At 38.3% G+C, this 18,624-nt stretch overlaps 2 protein-coding genes across 2 annotated transcripts in view; one reads left to right on the forward strand and one right to left on the reverse strand.

The window, feature by feature from the left end:
• LOC140246225 (mitochondrial 10-formyltetrahydrofolate dehydrogenase-like) overlaps positions 1-18,624 on the forward strand; it is a 647,794-nt gene that overhangs the window by 218,964 nt on the left and 410,206 nt on the right. The gene's annotated exons all lie outside the window — the stretch shown is intronic.
• On the reverse strand, positions 1,675-18,108 carry LOC140240669 (uncharacterized). The gene is made up of 8 exons (XM_072320426.1): positions 18,069-18,108; positions 14,484-14,585; positions 12,694-12,836; positions 10,982-11,049; positions 8,384-8,513; positions 5,851-5,923; positions 5,096-5,166; positions 1,675-1,789 (listed from the first exon to the last, which is right to left on the reverse strand). The coding sequence occupies exons 2-8, from the start codon at positions 14,575-14,577 to the stop codon at positions 1,775-1,777; spliced, it is 594 nt and encodes a 197-aa protein (XP_072176527.1). The 5' UTR covers positions 14,578-14,585; positions 18,069-18,108; the 3' UTR covers positions 1,675-1,774.

The raw sequence follows: 18,624 nt of genomic DNA on the forward strand, positions 1-18,624 counted from the left end.
ATTTTGATACAAAAATGAGTGGTTACCATGGCAACACATTTTCCTTAAACTAACACATTGGTGTCTTGCAAGACTACACATCTAGATCATGATACATACTAAATTTTACTTTAACTTCTTGAATGATGGAAAAGTTATTCGATCTGCAAGGTTTTGGTAAAATTGTGGTTACCATGGCAACGGTGTATGTGACAAACACAAAAATTATGTGTTCCACATCTATACCTCAGGGCCATAATGCCCACCAAATTTGGTTTCAATTGCTTGAAAACTGTGGAAGAAGTTCACTCCACAGGATTAAAAAAAAAAAAATGCGGTTACCATGGCAACGCATCGTCCGATACAAATATAAAGGACATTTTGCAAAATTACACTTAAAGAGCATCATACACACATTTCACCTTCATAGATTAAATGGTTCAATTTCATACAAAAATGAGTGGTTACCATGGCAACACATTTTTCTTATATTAATACATTGGTGTCTTGCATAACTACACCTCCCGATCATCATACATACTAAATTTGACCTTAATTGCTTGCATGATGTCGAAGTTATTCAATTCACGTTTTGGTAAAATTATGGTTACCATGGCAACGCTTTGTCCGACAAACACAAAAATTTTGTGCTCCACATCTATGCCTCAAGGCCATAATGCCTACCAAATTTGATTTCAATTGCTTCAAAACTGTGGAATTGTTCACTCCACAAGATTTCGAAGAAAACATGCGGTTACCATGGCAACGTTTTGTCAAGTACAAACATAAAGATTGTCTTGCATATCTACACCTATAGATCATCAAAGATACCAATTTTGAAATTGATTGCTTAAATACTATGGAAGTTATTCAATCCACAAGGTTTTGGTAAAATTATGGTTACCATGGCAACGCATTGTCCGACAAACACAAAAAACATGTCTTGCACATCTATACCTCAATATCATCATTTACTCTAAGTTTCATTTAAATTGCTTCAAAACTGTAGGAGGAGTTCGCAACGCAAGATTTTGCAACAGACCGCCCGCCCGACCACCCGACCAACATCGCGGTGATTCCTATATACCCCCTTCACACTACGTGTGGCGGGGTTATAAAAACAAAACAAATCACTGCATGGATTCATTGCTCATTTCAACACCATCAAGAAGGTTGAGATGAAATCTCACAGCAATCTACCGGAGTATATTCACAACAGTGACCTCCTTTGTGGGCGGAACTATCTCAGCATAACTGTTGTAGGTAATATTACACTTGTTTGCAATATGTAACAGGGTGTCTCAGATAATGACTTCATGGATAGACCTGAAATTTCTCTGAACCATACTAAAAGAAAGAAATGAATGATTTAAAAAAAAAAAGAAAATCCATCACACCTCACAATTTGGAAAGTAGTGTTCTTGTTTATTCTAATTTTACTGAAGCATCAATGCTTTCCGTCCAATACTTAGTATTACAAGGCTACCAAATCAAACTTGAAAAGTAAATGTTAATACCCATGTGAGTCAAAAGGTACCCACAGTTCCAAGCACAAAGAAAACAATGAAAGGTTGTAGGCCTACATGTACAGGCATCACAAGTCCCATTGCAAAGCAGTGCATCTCTGCTGAAACCTGAGTATTGGAGCACAATGTTTTGATTAAAGTTTGCTGGGGGGGGGGGGGGGGGGAGAGAACCTATTTCTTTCATTAGATGATTTGTCTGTTGACATCTACAGTGCAGATTCATGAAAAGTTCATCAAGGTGTCTTGTTGCAGCATAGACATCACCCAGGTCAAGGGAAGGTCATCTGTAGCAGATAAAACAAAATATACCACACAAATACAATTGTTTTACAGAGTATCAACTGCAGGAAAACTGATCTGAAATAACTTGGTTTATAAAACAAGTAAATGTAGGCAAACAGGGCTTCAGTGAAAACTTGAGTGATATTGACAAATAGAAATGTGAGTGTATTTACCAAAATGCCACCCCATAGTCTTTTAAAAATAGCAATCTTCATCACATGACTTCTGTACTTTTTAGTTGTGTCCTGTATATGCTTGATTCACATTACAATTCACATTAGTCTATTATGTTCTTGGAAAGAGAGAGAGAGAGAGAGAGAGAATTTAATCAATTTGTATATAATATACAAGTTAATCAGTAACCTTTACAAATGTGACCCTGCATCACAAAACCAACAAAAAGTCGCCAGACATGGATTTTTAGTTAAGGGCAGATTCTGAAAGAGCAGACTCTAATACCCCTTTCCCGCTGAAGAAAATCTTCCCCGGGGGCACCTGGGGGCACCCGGGGAACCCCGCAGTGTGAAAGGTCACTCGGTTGAAACCTAGGGGAAGCCTAGGTGAAACACCGATGAAATTTTGGGCAATTTTTACCCGAGAAGCGTCCTGGGTAAACACCGATAGTTCAACGGGAAATCACCCGGTGGTTCACCGAGAGCACCCAGCGTGAAAGGTTGTCTCGGTGAAACACCGGGGAAAATATGCAGATTATGTCAAAGGTCATGTCTTGTTTCTGGTCATGCACACGTTTTCAGCTAGCTAGCGCGCACTCGACCTCCCAAATCCACACGTACAGGGTACTACTTATGTCGTTTCGTGGGCAATGTGGCGTTCACAGTGTGACAGCATTGTTTTCCATCGTGCTGTGCATTGTATTGTTTAATTAGCACACCGTGTATACAAAGCTGATATAGGTTTACAATGTACTTGATCGCTTTGATGCTTCCTCCTTCTAGTGTCTAGCTCTTAACTCTTCCAGTAAAGTCTGATAGTGATACAGTCCGCCTCTTGCTTGATTTTTTTCGTATTTTGTGCTTTTCTCGTCAAGTGCTGGGTTTACAGTGTGCAGGAGAAATCCGTTGACGTTTTCCTCTACTGTTAAAATATGAGGGAATTTTGCAAATGGCTGGAGCGTGGACCAAAGATGAAGAGAGATTGTTACTTCAATTACGTAGCGAGGCTGCAGTGAACGAAGAACTGAGCGGGGCGTCGGCTGACGCTGGCACCGCGTACGAGTCCCTCCTCCGAAAACTTGCTGAACATGGGATCGAAAAAACCAAATCGCAGATGCACAACAAACTCAAGTACATAAGATCACCCACGTTGTGAGCAGAAAACCCGTCTAGGGGAAAGTTTCACCGAGAGCAGTGTGAAACGACGGCACTGAAACATTCACCGGGAGGTTCCCCGGTGAATTCACCGGAGAACCTCTCGGTGGTTCACCGAGACGGGCAGCGGGAAAGGGGTATCATCTTTACAATGATGTATAGCTCAACTGAAATGGACTCTCCTAACCTATCTAAATATTGGAAAGAAAGCACACTCTCTGGAAAAGTGTGAACCGAGAAAAAGGGCTCTGAAGTACAGGGTCTATCTGTCTATTCAAGCGCTTAATCTTTACCAAACCGTGCTAGCTGTGCGATGAATGGGACAAAAAAACAGGATGTAAACCTCTGGAGCAACAACAATGAAGTGATTATCGGATTGAGTTGAAATTGAGCATGCTTTATTGATACATTCTGACCATGATAAATGCCAACTTTCAAAGCAGTAGTGTTATCTCTTCAAAAGTTATCAGACATGAACGTGAAGAGTGTGCAAAGGATTATCAAGACATGAAAAGGGGCCTCTCAGGCATACATGATCTCACTATTATACAAAAAAAGGTTGTAAAAAAAACTGCTGAAAATGAACTTTTTCATTCATTTTATGATCCCAAACTTAAGGATAATGTAAAAAAAGGGTAGCTCTTTCAGAAAATATGAAAAACTTGATACTGACTTGATTGACCCATTTCACCTTTTTTGAGTCCTCACTTAAAATCAAGGGGTGCGACTTTTTGTTCGTTTTGTGATGCACGGTCACAAATGGTCTAATGAATGCAACATACAAGCTAACCCACACTCATGAGACTGCAGCGGGGTCTTTTGACATGCTTACATACAGGACACCCTACATAGCTGGCATACTGACACTGTACAGTAAAATATTTATCCTGTAACAAGGCTACAATATATTTCGAGTAAAAGTAAAGATTTAATGTAGGACACCTGTTCTACTATGCCACTAGCTGACACTTACGTCTGTGTTCATGGTCAAAATATAAGCACACACAAAAAAAAAAAAATGATGGCATCACAAACCTATGCATGGAAATTTATTTCAATTCGGATGACGTTAACTTGTCTTTTAATGAGGTAACTTCTTGGATCCTAACCAACTTGCATGTTATCCTTGCAGTAACTCATCTGAAAATTTGATCTAGGGAGAAGACAAGTTGATTAAATATCACTCGTTTTGTAAACGTGTCAAAATGCTTTTAGAAAAAACAAAGCTGAAACCGATGCTCATGTCAGAGTACCCTACAGGTTCAAAAGATATGTGTAAATGGACTACATCAGACCGGGAAACCAAAACCCAAATATAAATGTGGATTGAGTGAAAGCAGCAATAGGAGACTACTACAGTTTATGACATCATGGACAATATATAGAAAACATAAAGAAAATCCAACATATTTTCACTTTTTTAGCATTATGAAAGAGTACTTGGCTTACGTCTTTCAGAAAACAGAGGGAATAATATCAAACTTAACTGTCAGTAGCTTGTCAATGGAATGTGTACTTTCCATGAAAAATGAAATTTGTGGAATTCTCCATATATTTTCTTTACACAGTTGTCCACAATGATGTCATGAACTGTGGTAGTCTCCTTCTCCTGCAATTACTGCACTGAAAATGAAAAAGATTCATAACTTTTGAATCGACTGTGATTTTCCTCAAATTTCAGCGGATATGATCTACTAATATTGCTACTTTCACTCAATCCAAATTCATACTTGGATTTTGGTTTCCTTTAATTTCCATGTCTGACATAGTCCATTTACACACATCTTTTGAATCTGTTCCACACACAATCAACATCTCTGACAATGCCCTGTCATTGCCATACACAGGCAGGGTTTTGTTTTGTTTTGTTTTGTTTTTTGTACACACATAAAAATTGCATTTCTGCCATTAATATTGGACATATCCTTTTGATACTCCTCTCTAAAATGGCTGCCTGTAGTTTGAGCACACGTCTCCTACCTGAACATGAGGTGGAAACTGCTGATAGACTGGTGTTCCTGAGGAAGCATCCCCCTCCATGAGTCCTGTATCTGCAATGGAATTAATGACAACCTAACACGACGATGCATAATATCCATAACATGCAACTGGTACCAACATTCTTTAGTAGAAACAAGTTACTGTCCTTTAGGAATATTGCTACAATATCAATAATTACTGGCCCTACTTAACATTGGCTTAGAGATACACACAGCCTTGTGATGTAGTATCTTACTGTCATGATTAAAATGGAAAGTGAAAGAGAAGGTACACTGTGTGCTACTTGCTAGATGTCATTCTGAAATGACAGAGTCCGGAAACCATTTCATACAAGAGATGAATAATCAGAGCCACTGCATTTTCTTTTTAAAGCAGAGCTGAAAACAATCCAAAAGTAAAATTGGCATGAAAAGGGAACAATGTTCCACATGACGCTCTCTTATACATACAAACTATGTCATTCATTTTAAAAATAAACAGGAAATTCTGCTTGATGTCATATTGGGATACAAATGTTGACCAAGGCCCCGTTGCTAGAAACTTTGCGTTTAAACGCAACTCGCAACTGATTGTCACTGGCCAATCAAAATCATTGTTGCATGCATGTCTTCTTAATAGGGCAGACCCTGAGCCAATCAGAATGGTTGTTTCAAAATTAGCAATTATTTGCAATTGATTGCAACTTTCTTGCAACGGGGCCCAAGTCACATAATAATTCTCATTACAGTACTCACCAAAGTCTTGGTTTACATCTACAAGGTCCTCAGTTCTTACTTGCCCAGTAATTGCCTTGTCACCTTTCATTGACTGTTGAAGAGAGAAGAGAATAAACACAAATATTACATAAATATCCTGCCGTTAATATTGTTTTAAGGTATTTAATATACACTCTGCATTTAAGTATCAACCCAGACATGGGTGTGATGGACAGGTTCAATTGCATCTGTTTCTATAAATACCATGACAGTAAACCTACTTTCACCTGAGCTTCAACAACTTCATGAAACCTCCCTGTGGTAGTGACCTTTGAGGGTACAGCTGTAAATCATCACTTATACATGTAACTATGTTACATCTATGAAGCCCAACTATCAACCCAGATATTATCATGAACAGAGTGTGACTCGCTTAGTGTAAGTGTTGCTATACCTTTCTCCGCAAATAGCTATAGAGCTGTGCACTGAAATTAAGCATCTTTAATTTTCTACTGCACAGTACAAATACGTTTTCTTGAAACTGCAGTGAAAGATTGTCATACCAACGCTGTGACACCGTTTTGATTCTTTCAATCATTAAAGTTCAAGTAAAGGGAGAAGTCGTCATTATCTTAATTGTACAATGTAAATATGAATACAGAGAAAAAAATATTAATACACACAATCAAAAATGAAAACAAGGGACCAAGGGGTATCATGCTCACCCAAGTATCGCATGTTCACCTTCCACGCATTCTTGCAGACTCTTACCTATTAAAAAACATTGCAAACTTGGGGGTTGGGTAGCTTTGAGCACTTCTGTGGGGGCATGGTGCCCATTTGCATGATCCATCACACTGGTAAAAATAACTGCCAAGTACACTGTACTTAGAAAGTTTGACTATGCAGTTAAAAAAAAAAAGACTTAAATGTGAAAATTGCCCGCACCCAATAAAAAAAATATATATAGAAAAAAATAAAAAATAAAAAATTGACCCCCGCCCAATCCCTGGAGCTACTATGAATAATCTTATAAGTGCATTCACTAATGTATTTACTCAGAATATTTCTAAGTTTTTAGGCAACATTTTTTTTTTTTTTTGGAAATAGGGGATTCTGTATATATATTATATTATTATCATATCATATTATACATTTTCCATCGTTATGATTATTTACTATTTTTGTTGCCATGGCAAAGTGCATTGTTTCTTTTTTTATGACATCATTTGTGCATATACTTTAAATTGTATTTGAAAAAAAAAATGCCTTTATCAGACAAATGTAAGACAAACTGAAAAATTGTACCACTTTGGATAATGTTCCCTTTTTCATTTCTTTTTTGATGATGGAAATAAATAAACTATTGAATTGAATTGAATTAAATTGTCACTATTTGACAACCCACTGGGTTTGGTAACAAAGTTTACTATGTGTTTTCAAGAATAAGAAAATGTGCTGGTTCCCCTAACCCCCCCCCCCCCCCTCCATAAAGAAAGTAGAAACAAAAGTCACCAATCTACTTACTCATAGAACTAACTTGAACAAACTGAGATCCTATCCCTCTAGGGATGCTACCTGCCAAGTTTGGTGAAAATTGGTCATGGGGTTTTCAAGATGAAAATGCAAAAAGTTTACTCACAACATTGGGCAATGGATGATGCATGACGCACGCTGGACGAAGACTGATCACAAAAAAAGGGGGTCTTTAAAGGGACTGTACAGTACTGGTTGAGGTGGGGGTTCATGTTTTGAACATTCCTAAGTGAGATAATGAGAAACCTCTTATGAAATATGAAAGAGCATATGTAATTTTAAGAAGGATTCAACGTTTATTTGATGAAAATTGGTTTTCAAATGGCTGAGATATCAAAAAAAGTGCTGATAATAAAAGGCGACATGCCACAACTTTATCAGGATCTCTTTGTTTCACCTTGTTTTTGGATATCTCAGCTATTTCAAAACCGATTTTCATCGAATAAACTTTTGATACCCCTTAGAACTGCATTCTCTTTGAAATATCATAGAGTGGTTTCTGAACATCTTGCAAAACGTTAAAAGCTAAATCTTCACCTCGACCAGAACTGTACACACCCTTTAAAGGGACTGTACAGTACTGGATGAGGTGGGGATTCATGTTTTGAACGTTCCTAAGTGAGATAATGAAAAGCCTCTTATGGAATATGAAAGAGCATGTAATTTTAAGAAGGATTCAAAGTTTATTTGATGAAAATTGGTTTTCAAATGGCTGAGATATCCAAAAAAGTGCTAATAATAAAAGGCGACATGCCACAACTTTATTAGGATCTCTTTGTTTCACATTGTTTTTGGATATCTCAGCCATTTCAAAACCGAATTTCATCAAATAAACTTTTGATACCCCTTAGAACTGCATGCTCTTTGACATCTCATAGAGTGGTTTCTGAATATCTCGCAAAACGTTAAAAGCTAAATCCTCACCTCGACCAGAACTGTACACACCCTTTAAGACAACTAAGCCATGAAAAGATGAGTTTTTCTTTATCAACCATACTACTCAAGCAGTGTGTAGTCCATATAAACATAAACTTACATCTCTGTACTTCTGAAGATAGTGCTTTAGAGGTTCCACGTAATTGTCAAAGCCCAGATTTGACATGGCATAGAGGATGTCTTCACCATTGATAGTCTTCCTCTTCTCCTGGTGACATCTCTCACTTGCTCTTTTTATCATTCCATAGGTTAAGGCTTCTGGATTTTGCATGATACAAACTATAAACTGACATATATGTTGTGAACCAACACTCCATATCAATCTATTCATGACTTAATAGTTATCACTCTGACTTTGATGATTGGATTTTGCTGGGTTCATAGACCTTACCCGTTCTCACTTCTTGGGGATATGAATGATTTCACATTGAACTGTGTACCATTTATATTATATTGGATGGCTATGAATGGGATACCAGGGAATATTGCACGAGTTAGAGCCAATATTGCATGAATCGAAGATGATGAGTGCAATATTGACCCTAACGAGTGCAATATTCCCTGGTATTCCACGAGTTAATGCCATCCAATATAATTATTATCATCTACAATCAAGTAGAGCAAGCATAAACTGCACAAAAATACTGGGCTTCTTCTTGGCTTTGAAGTTGACTCGGCAGTCACATCTCAGCACTGAAAAGGGGAAGCCCCTAAAACTGTATGAAGCAAGCAACTACTAGCAAGATGTGTGCGCACTTGTGAATTGTAACAAAATGATGCGCACTAGTAGCAAGCGTTTGCGCATTCAGCAAGTGCTCGCGCAACAAATGAGACAGAATTGAATACGGTGTGATCTTGAACGGCATGTAACAACAGTAGCCTATGGGGAATTAATACGTTGGCCTATGCGTTTCATTCAATATGCTCCGATATTGAACGGTAAAAATTAATGCACCATTAAAACATCCTATATAGATAAGAATAATATTTATGGCATGTTTTTCCATAACAATGATATAATACATAAGAGTAATTTTGTGGATTGCTGTATGGCATTGCAGGTGTTAGAAAGGTGTGTTATATAATTAAGTACAAGGCAATCTGTATGCGTGTGTGTGTTTGTGTGTGTGTGTGTGTGTGTGTATGTGTAGATGGATGCATGGTCATTTCATTGCTTTCATTACTATATTCTGTTTGCACTCATATCATTCTCCCCCACGATGCCCTTGGTAGTACAGGAGACATCTGTCACAAATAAACATACAGTTGGCACAAGTCGGAAACTACAGTGCACTCCCGTTATAGTGAACACGGTTATAATGAAATTCTGGTTACAATGCAATAAAAATCCAGGCAGTAAAATTATTGGCTCTATGCTTTTTCATTGTTTAAATTATTGGCTCTATGCTTTTTTACTGTTTAAATAAACAATAACAAGAGACCCGCGGGTCTAGCGCTCACCTGAGTATCGCAAGTTCACCTTTCATGCAGTCACTAATCTAAATTATTCACAGCTCTACTAAAATTTGACCAGGCATTCTCAAATAGAAGATGAAAATGTACAATAAGGTCCCAAATTTTTAAAGATTCCTTAATTGGGGGGGGGGGGGATTGGGGCCCCCTGGGGCCCTCTGGGTGGGGCATGGTGCCCATTTTGATAAATTGAGATCCTGACCCCCTAGGGATGCTACCTGCCAAGTTTGATGAAAATCCATCATGAGGTTTTCAGGAAGAAGATGAATGTACAATTCAGGCCCCCATTTGGACCTTCCCAACCCCCCCCCCCCCCACCCCCACCCCCAAGAGGGGCACCCCTGGATCTGCTATGAACAAACTTGAAACTACAGTCATTAATGTACTCACTCATAGTATTATCTTAGCTCTATAACTTCTGATTCTAGAGAAGATTTTTAAAGATTCCTTCATTATGGGGGGTTTGGGCCCCCCTGGGGCCCCTGGGTGGGGCATGGTGCCCATTTTAACAAATTGAGATCCTAACCCCCTAGGGATGCTACCTGCCAAGTTTGGTGAAAATTGGTCATGTGGTTCTCAAGAAGAAGATGAAAATGTACAATTTAGGCCCCATTAGGACCCCTCCCCACCTCCTCCCCTGGGTCCCAAGGGGGGCACCCCTGATTCTGCCATGAACAAACTTGAAACTACAGTCATCAATGTACTAACTCATAGTATTAATTTAGCTCTATCACTTCTGGTTCAAGAGAAGAAGATTTTTACAGATTCCTTAATTTTGGGGGGATTGGGCCCCCCTGGGGGCCCCCTGGGTGGGGCATGGTGCCCATTTTAACAAATTTGAGTTCCTAACCCCCTAGGGATGCTACCTGCCAAGTTTGATGAAAATCGGTCTTGGGGTTTTCAAGAAGAAGATGAAAATGTAAAAAGTTTACGCACGACGGACGACGGACGACGGACGAAGGGCAATCGCAATAGCTCACTTGAGCCTTTGGCTCAGGTGAGCTAAAAAAGCATAGAGCCAATAATTTTGCAGCCTGGAGTTTTATTTCATTTTAATTTCGTTATAACCAAACAAATGATCGGTTATAACGATATTTTGATATAATGAAAGAAAACTGCCGGTCCCGAGGACTTCGTTATAACGGGAGTCGGCTGTATCATCAATTGGTTTATTACTGTATAAAATGAAACAAAAGCCACCTACTGCACATTGTAAAAAGGATACTCGCTTGTGATAAAGCTGATAAATTCTGAAACACATTCTTGAACACATTCCTTTGCTTCTTTAGATATCTGCAGGACAGGAAAACAAAGTGACAAAGAAAATACCATGATATATGTCACATGACAGGAAGTAGCAAGCAGTTATTACGCCTCTATATACCACTTAGAACAAACATAACATTGACAGAAGCATTCATCATAAACAAAGTAATTTAGAATTAACCCCAAACATGTGCATTTTTGACTAATGACACACAAACATTCACACACACACAAATAATAATAATACTGGGATGCCTCTGCCTCTCAAAAAAAAAAAACTTACTACATGTGCCGATGATATCACTAACCCATGGTACAATTTGCTGTGGGGAAAAATGTGGGGTAATGCATGTAAGCATTTCATTCCATGTCCCATCACATGCGACTTGAGAATTCATCAAGCCAGTCAGCCTGTAGCTAGCAGTACGTGTACCATTAGCTACCACTAATAGCTAGTGGCTAGCGCTTACAATGAATCTTGCAAGAAGTCCGGAAATAACGAAGCAGTTGTGCTAGAAATTGGCTTTTTTTCTCAGTATTTTTGAAAATTTCAAGAGAGATGGTGAAGAGTTGTGCTCCTCATGGCTGCACAAATAGTTGGAGAGTCTATTTACATTAACCACCAATCAAGCACTATTTCTTTTTTCTGATTGGACATTGTTATTCAGACTGATGATTATGATCACCAAAATACTTGACATGTTATTCATAGTTATCATTGAACATTAAGGTGGGATAGTGATGCCCACTTCTAAATGCTGATGAAATATCATCCAATTAGATATAAGGGGATGCAACTGTAATTGCAGCATTGTAACTAAATTATAACTCACAATAAAAAAATCTAAAAAACCCACTACATTCATGACCGATGGAAAAAGAGAGAAAATATGCTAAGTATACAGATACAGTAAAAGTAAGCCAAGGCTTGTCATCAGTGGTGGCCCGATGATGACCCCAGAAATAGCTGTAGGGCCACCATTATTTTCGAAATGATCTGTCCTGGTGACCCACCAAAATATATGTGAGTGTGTTCATAGTTTTGATGTCTTTTTCTGATCCAGAAAAGAGAATAACAGTCGCTAAGTGCTTGATAACAAGCATCCATTTCATTTCGTGATCAGGGTTGCCAGGTCGCTGCTGGTCTTCATAGCCAAACTTGGTCTAATTCTGCATCCAAATTCACACAAACTCTTTTTTTTCTTCTTCTCACAGCCAAATTCTATCTATACGTAGGTATATTCCTTTGTTGAATATAATAATTTCATCAACATATGGTGCCATGGAAAATTCATGTTTATTCCTCAATTCAATATTGATTATGTTAGGCTTAGTGAACTAGTCACATTATGTGGTATTTGAAGCCCATTATCATACCTGCCAATTTTCACATAATTATCATAGTTTATGATCATCTTGATGTTTTATCATATCACTTCATTTTATAACAATTTTCTTTATTACTTCATAGTTAAAATACCTGGTAACTGAAGTACTTTAAACATACCTGCAAATTTTCAGAGAATTATCATAGCTAATTGTAAATATGGTCTATGTTTTATGAAATGATTTCATTTTTCATGTTTTTCTAAATTTTTTCTGACCATCAAATTTCACTTTCGTGCCACAAAATAGAATGGTTAGTTCAAGCCTTGGATAAGATCCGAGTACCTTTCCTGTTTTAGGTATGCCCACTTTCATGATGCGTGCCACATTAGCAATGGGTAGGAAACGGTCTTGCTCTCGCAGAGGAGATGCTCCACCCTTCTCCTCCCCTGTGCCATCATCTTCAGTCACTCCTCCTAAAGCTTCATCTGGAGTAAGAATAAGGACAAATGTGCAGTCAGTAATTAGAAGGAATTTCTCCTCATACGAAGTCTAAATTATCCCTTTTCTTTCACCCTATTTAGTAAATATTCCGTAGCTTTTTAAGCTATAACAATCAAATTCACACCACTAGTAAATAAGCTAAGAATATTAGTTAAGTTTTAATATGAGAGAAGTCTGACAAGGTTAAAGGTCTAAAGGTTAATAAATTTGTCCCAACAAGCACTATACTCACTGCATTGTGGTGTACTTTCAATAAAGATGTCAGTTCAGTTTGAATACTGTAAAAGTGGATATTTTCGCGCGACTAATTTTTCGCGCTTGGCCGGGTAAGAAGAGTTTCGCGTGTTTTTAATTCCGCGGAATCAAGACATTGCGCACAGGCACATATAGCATGCAAAAATATTGACGTGCTTTTATTTTTGCGCTAGTTTCTGGTTGCACGAAATGTGCGAAAATTTTCACTTTTACAGTACATGTGAAGTTCAACAAATTAAAAGGTCAAAATATGGTCAATGAACTCTATCTGATATAGCATTATAGTATATTTGTATATTGATATTGTTTTGAAATGTGGATGTGAATTATCATACCAATGTTACGATCTTTTGTAATTTGATTCAAGAAAGGAATGATTACGACTGTGATATGATATAGGTCTTACATTTTTGTCAATTGCACAGACCAACCTTTTTGTACATTCACACTACACACATTAACCTTCAAGATTTTTACACAATCACATTTTAGGTATAAAAGGACAATCCTTCATATCATTCAAAAGTTTGGTTATTATTAATTTAATACACATTCACACACATGTATACATGCACATCACACTCAACACAATGTTGACACATACATATGTATAATATACAGATTGATATTTCCTCAAATGTTATGTACACATATCTCTGATATCGATATTGTATTGCTGTATACAGAGACTCCAACCCCAAGCACCTTCTAATCTGGAGATTCTCCCACCTGAAACCCCTAGCAAATGGGAGACTCCAACTTGATGTGCGCGAAGCGCAAAATTCTTTGCAGCAGGGATCCAGGGCACACTAAGGACCCTGGAAGCTCTAGGGTTCTAGATGCTCTCTCATGCTATCTAAGGCTTATTTTTCAACATAGAATGAAATTAAGTAAGAAATCCTTTCCAACGGGAGACACACAGCCAGGGCGGGAGAAATTAAATCTCACGCGGGAGAACGGGAGATTTTGCAAAACTGGGCTTTCGGCGGGAGATCTCCCGTTGAAAGCGGTAGAGTTGGAGTCTCTGCCGTATACCTCTTGTATGTATATCAATGTATGTTATATGTGTGCTCTGTATGTATGCATTCTATGGGTATGCATGCAAACAAAACAAATTTCCAGAAATGGATAATAAAATCAAATTGAATTGAATTTAACTTTTTTTTTTCATTGACACCACTACACAGAAGAATGGAAAATTCTACTAATGCTATTATGGTTAGCATACATCAATGAATCATTGGCATGAATTATCTAGTAGCTGAGCCACTTACTGAATGCGCTGCCAGGTATTATTTTAATTTATGAACTTATGTTACACTGACTATACTTATGTACATTACGTAGCACTACGAAATGAATTCAAGCTCTCTTACCTGTTGATGCCTGGGTGTACAGGTTGCTTGTCAAAAACTGTTCACTTGAAATACTCAGCACTTGTGTTCCATCTCCCTGCTCCGTGGTATCCATTTTTACACCTGGAATAACATATGACATGTGATATGATATAATGTTTATCACAATGAATTATTTCAACATTCAACTGAATCACTTGCTTCAGACTTCACAGTTTCATGTTATATCCACTGATCTTGATCACTGTGCAGTACTTTCCCCTAGTTAATGTCATATAAGCTGCATATAACATGATGGAGATCTTGTGGTTACCACTTACAATACCGTGATCACTAAATCCACAATGCTCATCTGATCTCTACCAAGGTGCATAAATGGATGGGAGAGCCAAAAATAAAACTAACTGGATGTACAAATTGTAGCACATAAAATCAAAGTCTAATCAGAGTATCCCACATACCTTCAAAGCACCACAACCTGGTTGAAATGAACAAAGATGAAAAGCACCTACATACCTTTATTACATCTGTGTATTTCAACATTATGTACTTGTCATTAGAGATAACGATATCATTTTTCTGAAGTGATCGATATACTGAAGATTTTGATGAGCTAATGATATTTGCCAATTTTTTTTTTTTTTTTGAACAAAAAGAATCTAAAGCTGAAGGTATGTTGATCCATGGCCCTCGAAATTTACTTCTGCCAGTGGGTAAAATACCATGAATGTTTGCTATCACATGATCATGATTATCCAATCACTGACTGTAAACAACCTCTCTCTGCCATATTAGCCATCTTCTTCTGCTGTTAGGTACAACCCTCTTTGCAGAGTACATTGTACTGTAAAACATGATATATTCGCGGCACGAAATTTTTGTGAATTGGAGCTGATGGCCTCTTTCGTGGCATGAAATTTTTGCAAATTGACACTGGCATTCAATGCATATACCGGTAGTGTAGACAAGAAATTTCGCGAATCTTGGCACTTGCGAAATTTGCGAAATTAAAATGCACACGAACATTCCTCGTTTTACAGTACTTTGTACTGTCGTACATAAATTGGTGAGATCGCAACCATAGGAACACATGACATTGGGTGTAGTATAAAAGGACTAGACTACAGTGGGAGGCAAAAGAGAGTACCTCATATGGAGAGTTAACAAAGGATGAGTGGTGCTAGGTGGCTCCAGAAACAATACATAGCTCTGCATAACATACTATTGTAGCAAGAACAATCTCCACTTCACTTGCTGCAAAATGCCTTAAAGTTCTCTCATCATAGTATGGGCTTGTAACAAACATGTCAGTTACTGTAAAAAGAGGAATGTTTGAGTGCATTTTACTTTCGCGAATTTCGCGAGCGCCAAGACTCGCGAAATTAAAATGCAAGCGAAAGTTCTTGTATACACTATATGCATTGATTGCCAGTGGCGATTCGCGAAAATTTCATGCCACGAAAAAGGCCATCGGCTCCAATTCGCAAAAATTTAATGCCGCGAAGATATCATGTTTTACAGTAACCCATTCCTCGCAAGAACCTGGTATACAGCTCTCTTGGCTTAATCGCATAGTGTCGGGCACAGTGATTTTCTTACCCGATTAGGCGGAGTACCCAACTAGCCTGAGAGCATGTTGCTTTTACGTCACAGCTACCATCCACTTATTATGCACCTATCTGTACCGCATACAGGGCATACATCATATCACTACAGCCACAGCTCATTTAAAGTCACATACAGTGGACTCCCATTATAACAACGTCCTTGGGACCGGCTGTTTTCTTTCGTAAAATATTAAAATTTTGTTATAACCAAACAAATAAACAATAAAAAGCATAGAGTGGACAATGTTTTGGCCTGAATTTTTACTTCGTTGCAACCGGAATTTTGTATAACCATGTTTATTATAATAGGAGAGCACTGCATAGCATTTGCAGAAACCCCCATTTCTCCTGTAACGGTTTCAAGGAAAAACGACATACAAACCAAACAAAATTAAACTGTTCCACTGCCCCATTTTGGAATTTTTGGGGTTTGAACTAATCCTTATTTGGAACCCTATTTCAGGATCATTTGGGAAAGACTGAAAATTATGCCAAATTAAAAATATTTTAGGAAAAAATACTAACAGTCGAATTTCACCGATTGTGCAGGATTTTTCCTCCCACTTGGACCCCTAAAAAATACCCCTCCCGCCCAAAAAAAAAAAAAATGCCAACCAGAGAAGCACTCTGAGAGTGCAGACCTCCGCCAAGCAGCTCAATTCCACCATTGATCTTGTTCTTCCATAGAGATCAGTGATTTCCAACTATGTATGCTGAAAATTGCCCAATTTCCCAACTTTGACCCCGTTTACAGTGCGAGGCTCGGCCGCAGCCGAGCCCACCTTCAATTCAGTGTAAACACGCAAAAGGGCAAATGCGGGGCCAAAATTGGCCGCGCATTTGGCCACGCTCTGGAGGTGGTCTCGGCCACGGCCGAGCCCAGCCTCTTCTTGGTGTAAACGCAAACTGGGCCAAATGTTGTTGTTGTTTTGTGTTTGGTGGCGTTTTTCAAAACAACATTTGGCCAAATGCGCGGCCAATTTTAGTGCATTTTATGTGCACTCTAGAGTAGGAGCTGCCTTTCTCAACCGTTTCTAGTTTTATATATGTTCATTAAACATTCTGTACATTGCATTGATTTTCAGCTCCCTGGTTTCTTGCAAAAGATACATCACATAATCATTACTATCAATAACTTGTTAGAATGCTACTTCAGTTTCTGAGTTTCAGATTGATAAGCTGTGTATGCTGCATTCATGAATTAGGTCTTGAGTAGAGGGTCACAAAAAAGCGAGCTAGCTGTCACGTTGATATCTTACTTAGCATACCAATTAAGTGATTTGGTTCAAATTTACATGTGTGATTGCCAATAGGCCTACGCTAATTAGTAACAGTATATCCTGTGAATTTGGTGCAATTTTGGTTTCTGGATTTTGAGATATTGACATGAATGCAAACCCTTTTACATCACTGCACTCACTCAGTGGTGTTCCGTAGTGTCTAGTGATACGATGTTGAAAACCATCACGATCAGACTGAATCTGTAGGCCTAGTGTAAATGAGTGCACACCCATATTACTTAGCTAGCACAGACAGAGTGAAGTTATTTACAATGCAATGAATGGTAGTGTTAGTAACGTACAATTAATCAATTACAACGCAACAAACAATAACACTCGCGATCATCATGTAGCGATGTATGTACCGAGAAAAAATGCCTATCATTACACAATGCAGTTACGGTACTGCAGCAGCTAGTGTGTGTGATGTTGAAGTCGACCCTTTGTAGTGTTGTAGCCGGTTAGTATGCACATGCACGATTCACGAACCCCCGTTGCCGTAGATTTCTATACGGTATACCGTGGAAATGGTGCGTACCATAGATAGGAGGTCTAACAGTTAGACAGTTTCTACATCACGACTCGTTATTAAATCATCTTATTCTACCATTCGTCTGTTATTCCACTCTCACAACACCTAGACAATCAAGTATCGGTGAACCCAACCACACGATTCTGTAATATACTCGAATCACGAGCTCAGATCACAAATCACTAACCATTGGCCGAATGTTCAGGACAGAAGATGGCGACGAGGCTCTGGTTGGTCGGCAAAAACATGCAACAGCCACTGAAGCGAGCACCGATCCAGTAATATTTCACGGGATGAAAAGGGGACTGCTGGTTGGGCGATCTTGTGTTCTTGGGAGCAATGATTATTTCTATTCATCTAAACATACGTCATATGAGTCAATGGTGTAAACTTGTTCAAATAGACAGAAATATTGATTTTATAGAAGATTTCGAGATGCGTTTCAACGGATTAAAAAAAAAAATCATTCATTATATCACTACTCCTACATAGGATTCTAGTGTTATTAACCATTACTAGTGACATAAAACACCTGTACAAAAAGAAAGGAGTACGTGGATGGTAGATGAGTGTGACGTGTTGTTCAGCTGTAACGTTACAATGAGAGAGCAAAGAGTATAGAAGCGAGAGATACAGTATCCGTACTCTTCTCTCTAATTTCTCCTCTCCCCCTCTTCGCTTTTGTTTTTTCCTACTTTCCCCCTTTTTTCCTATAGCTTGCAATTGCAGATCCCAAAAATGGA

Source organism: Diadema setosum, chromosome 2 (genome assembly GCF_964275005.1).
Source record: "Diadema setosum chromosome 2, eeDiaSeto1, whole genome shotgun sequence".
Classification (NCBI taxonomy): Eukaryota; Metazoa; Echinodermata; class Echinoidea; order Diadematoida; family Diadematidae; genus Diadema; species Diadema setosum.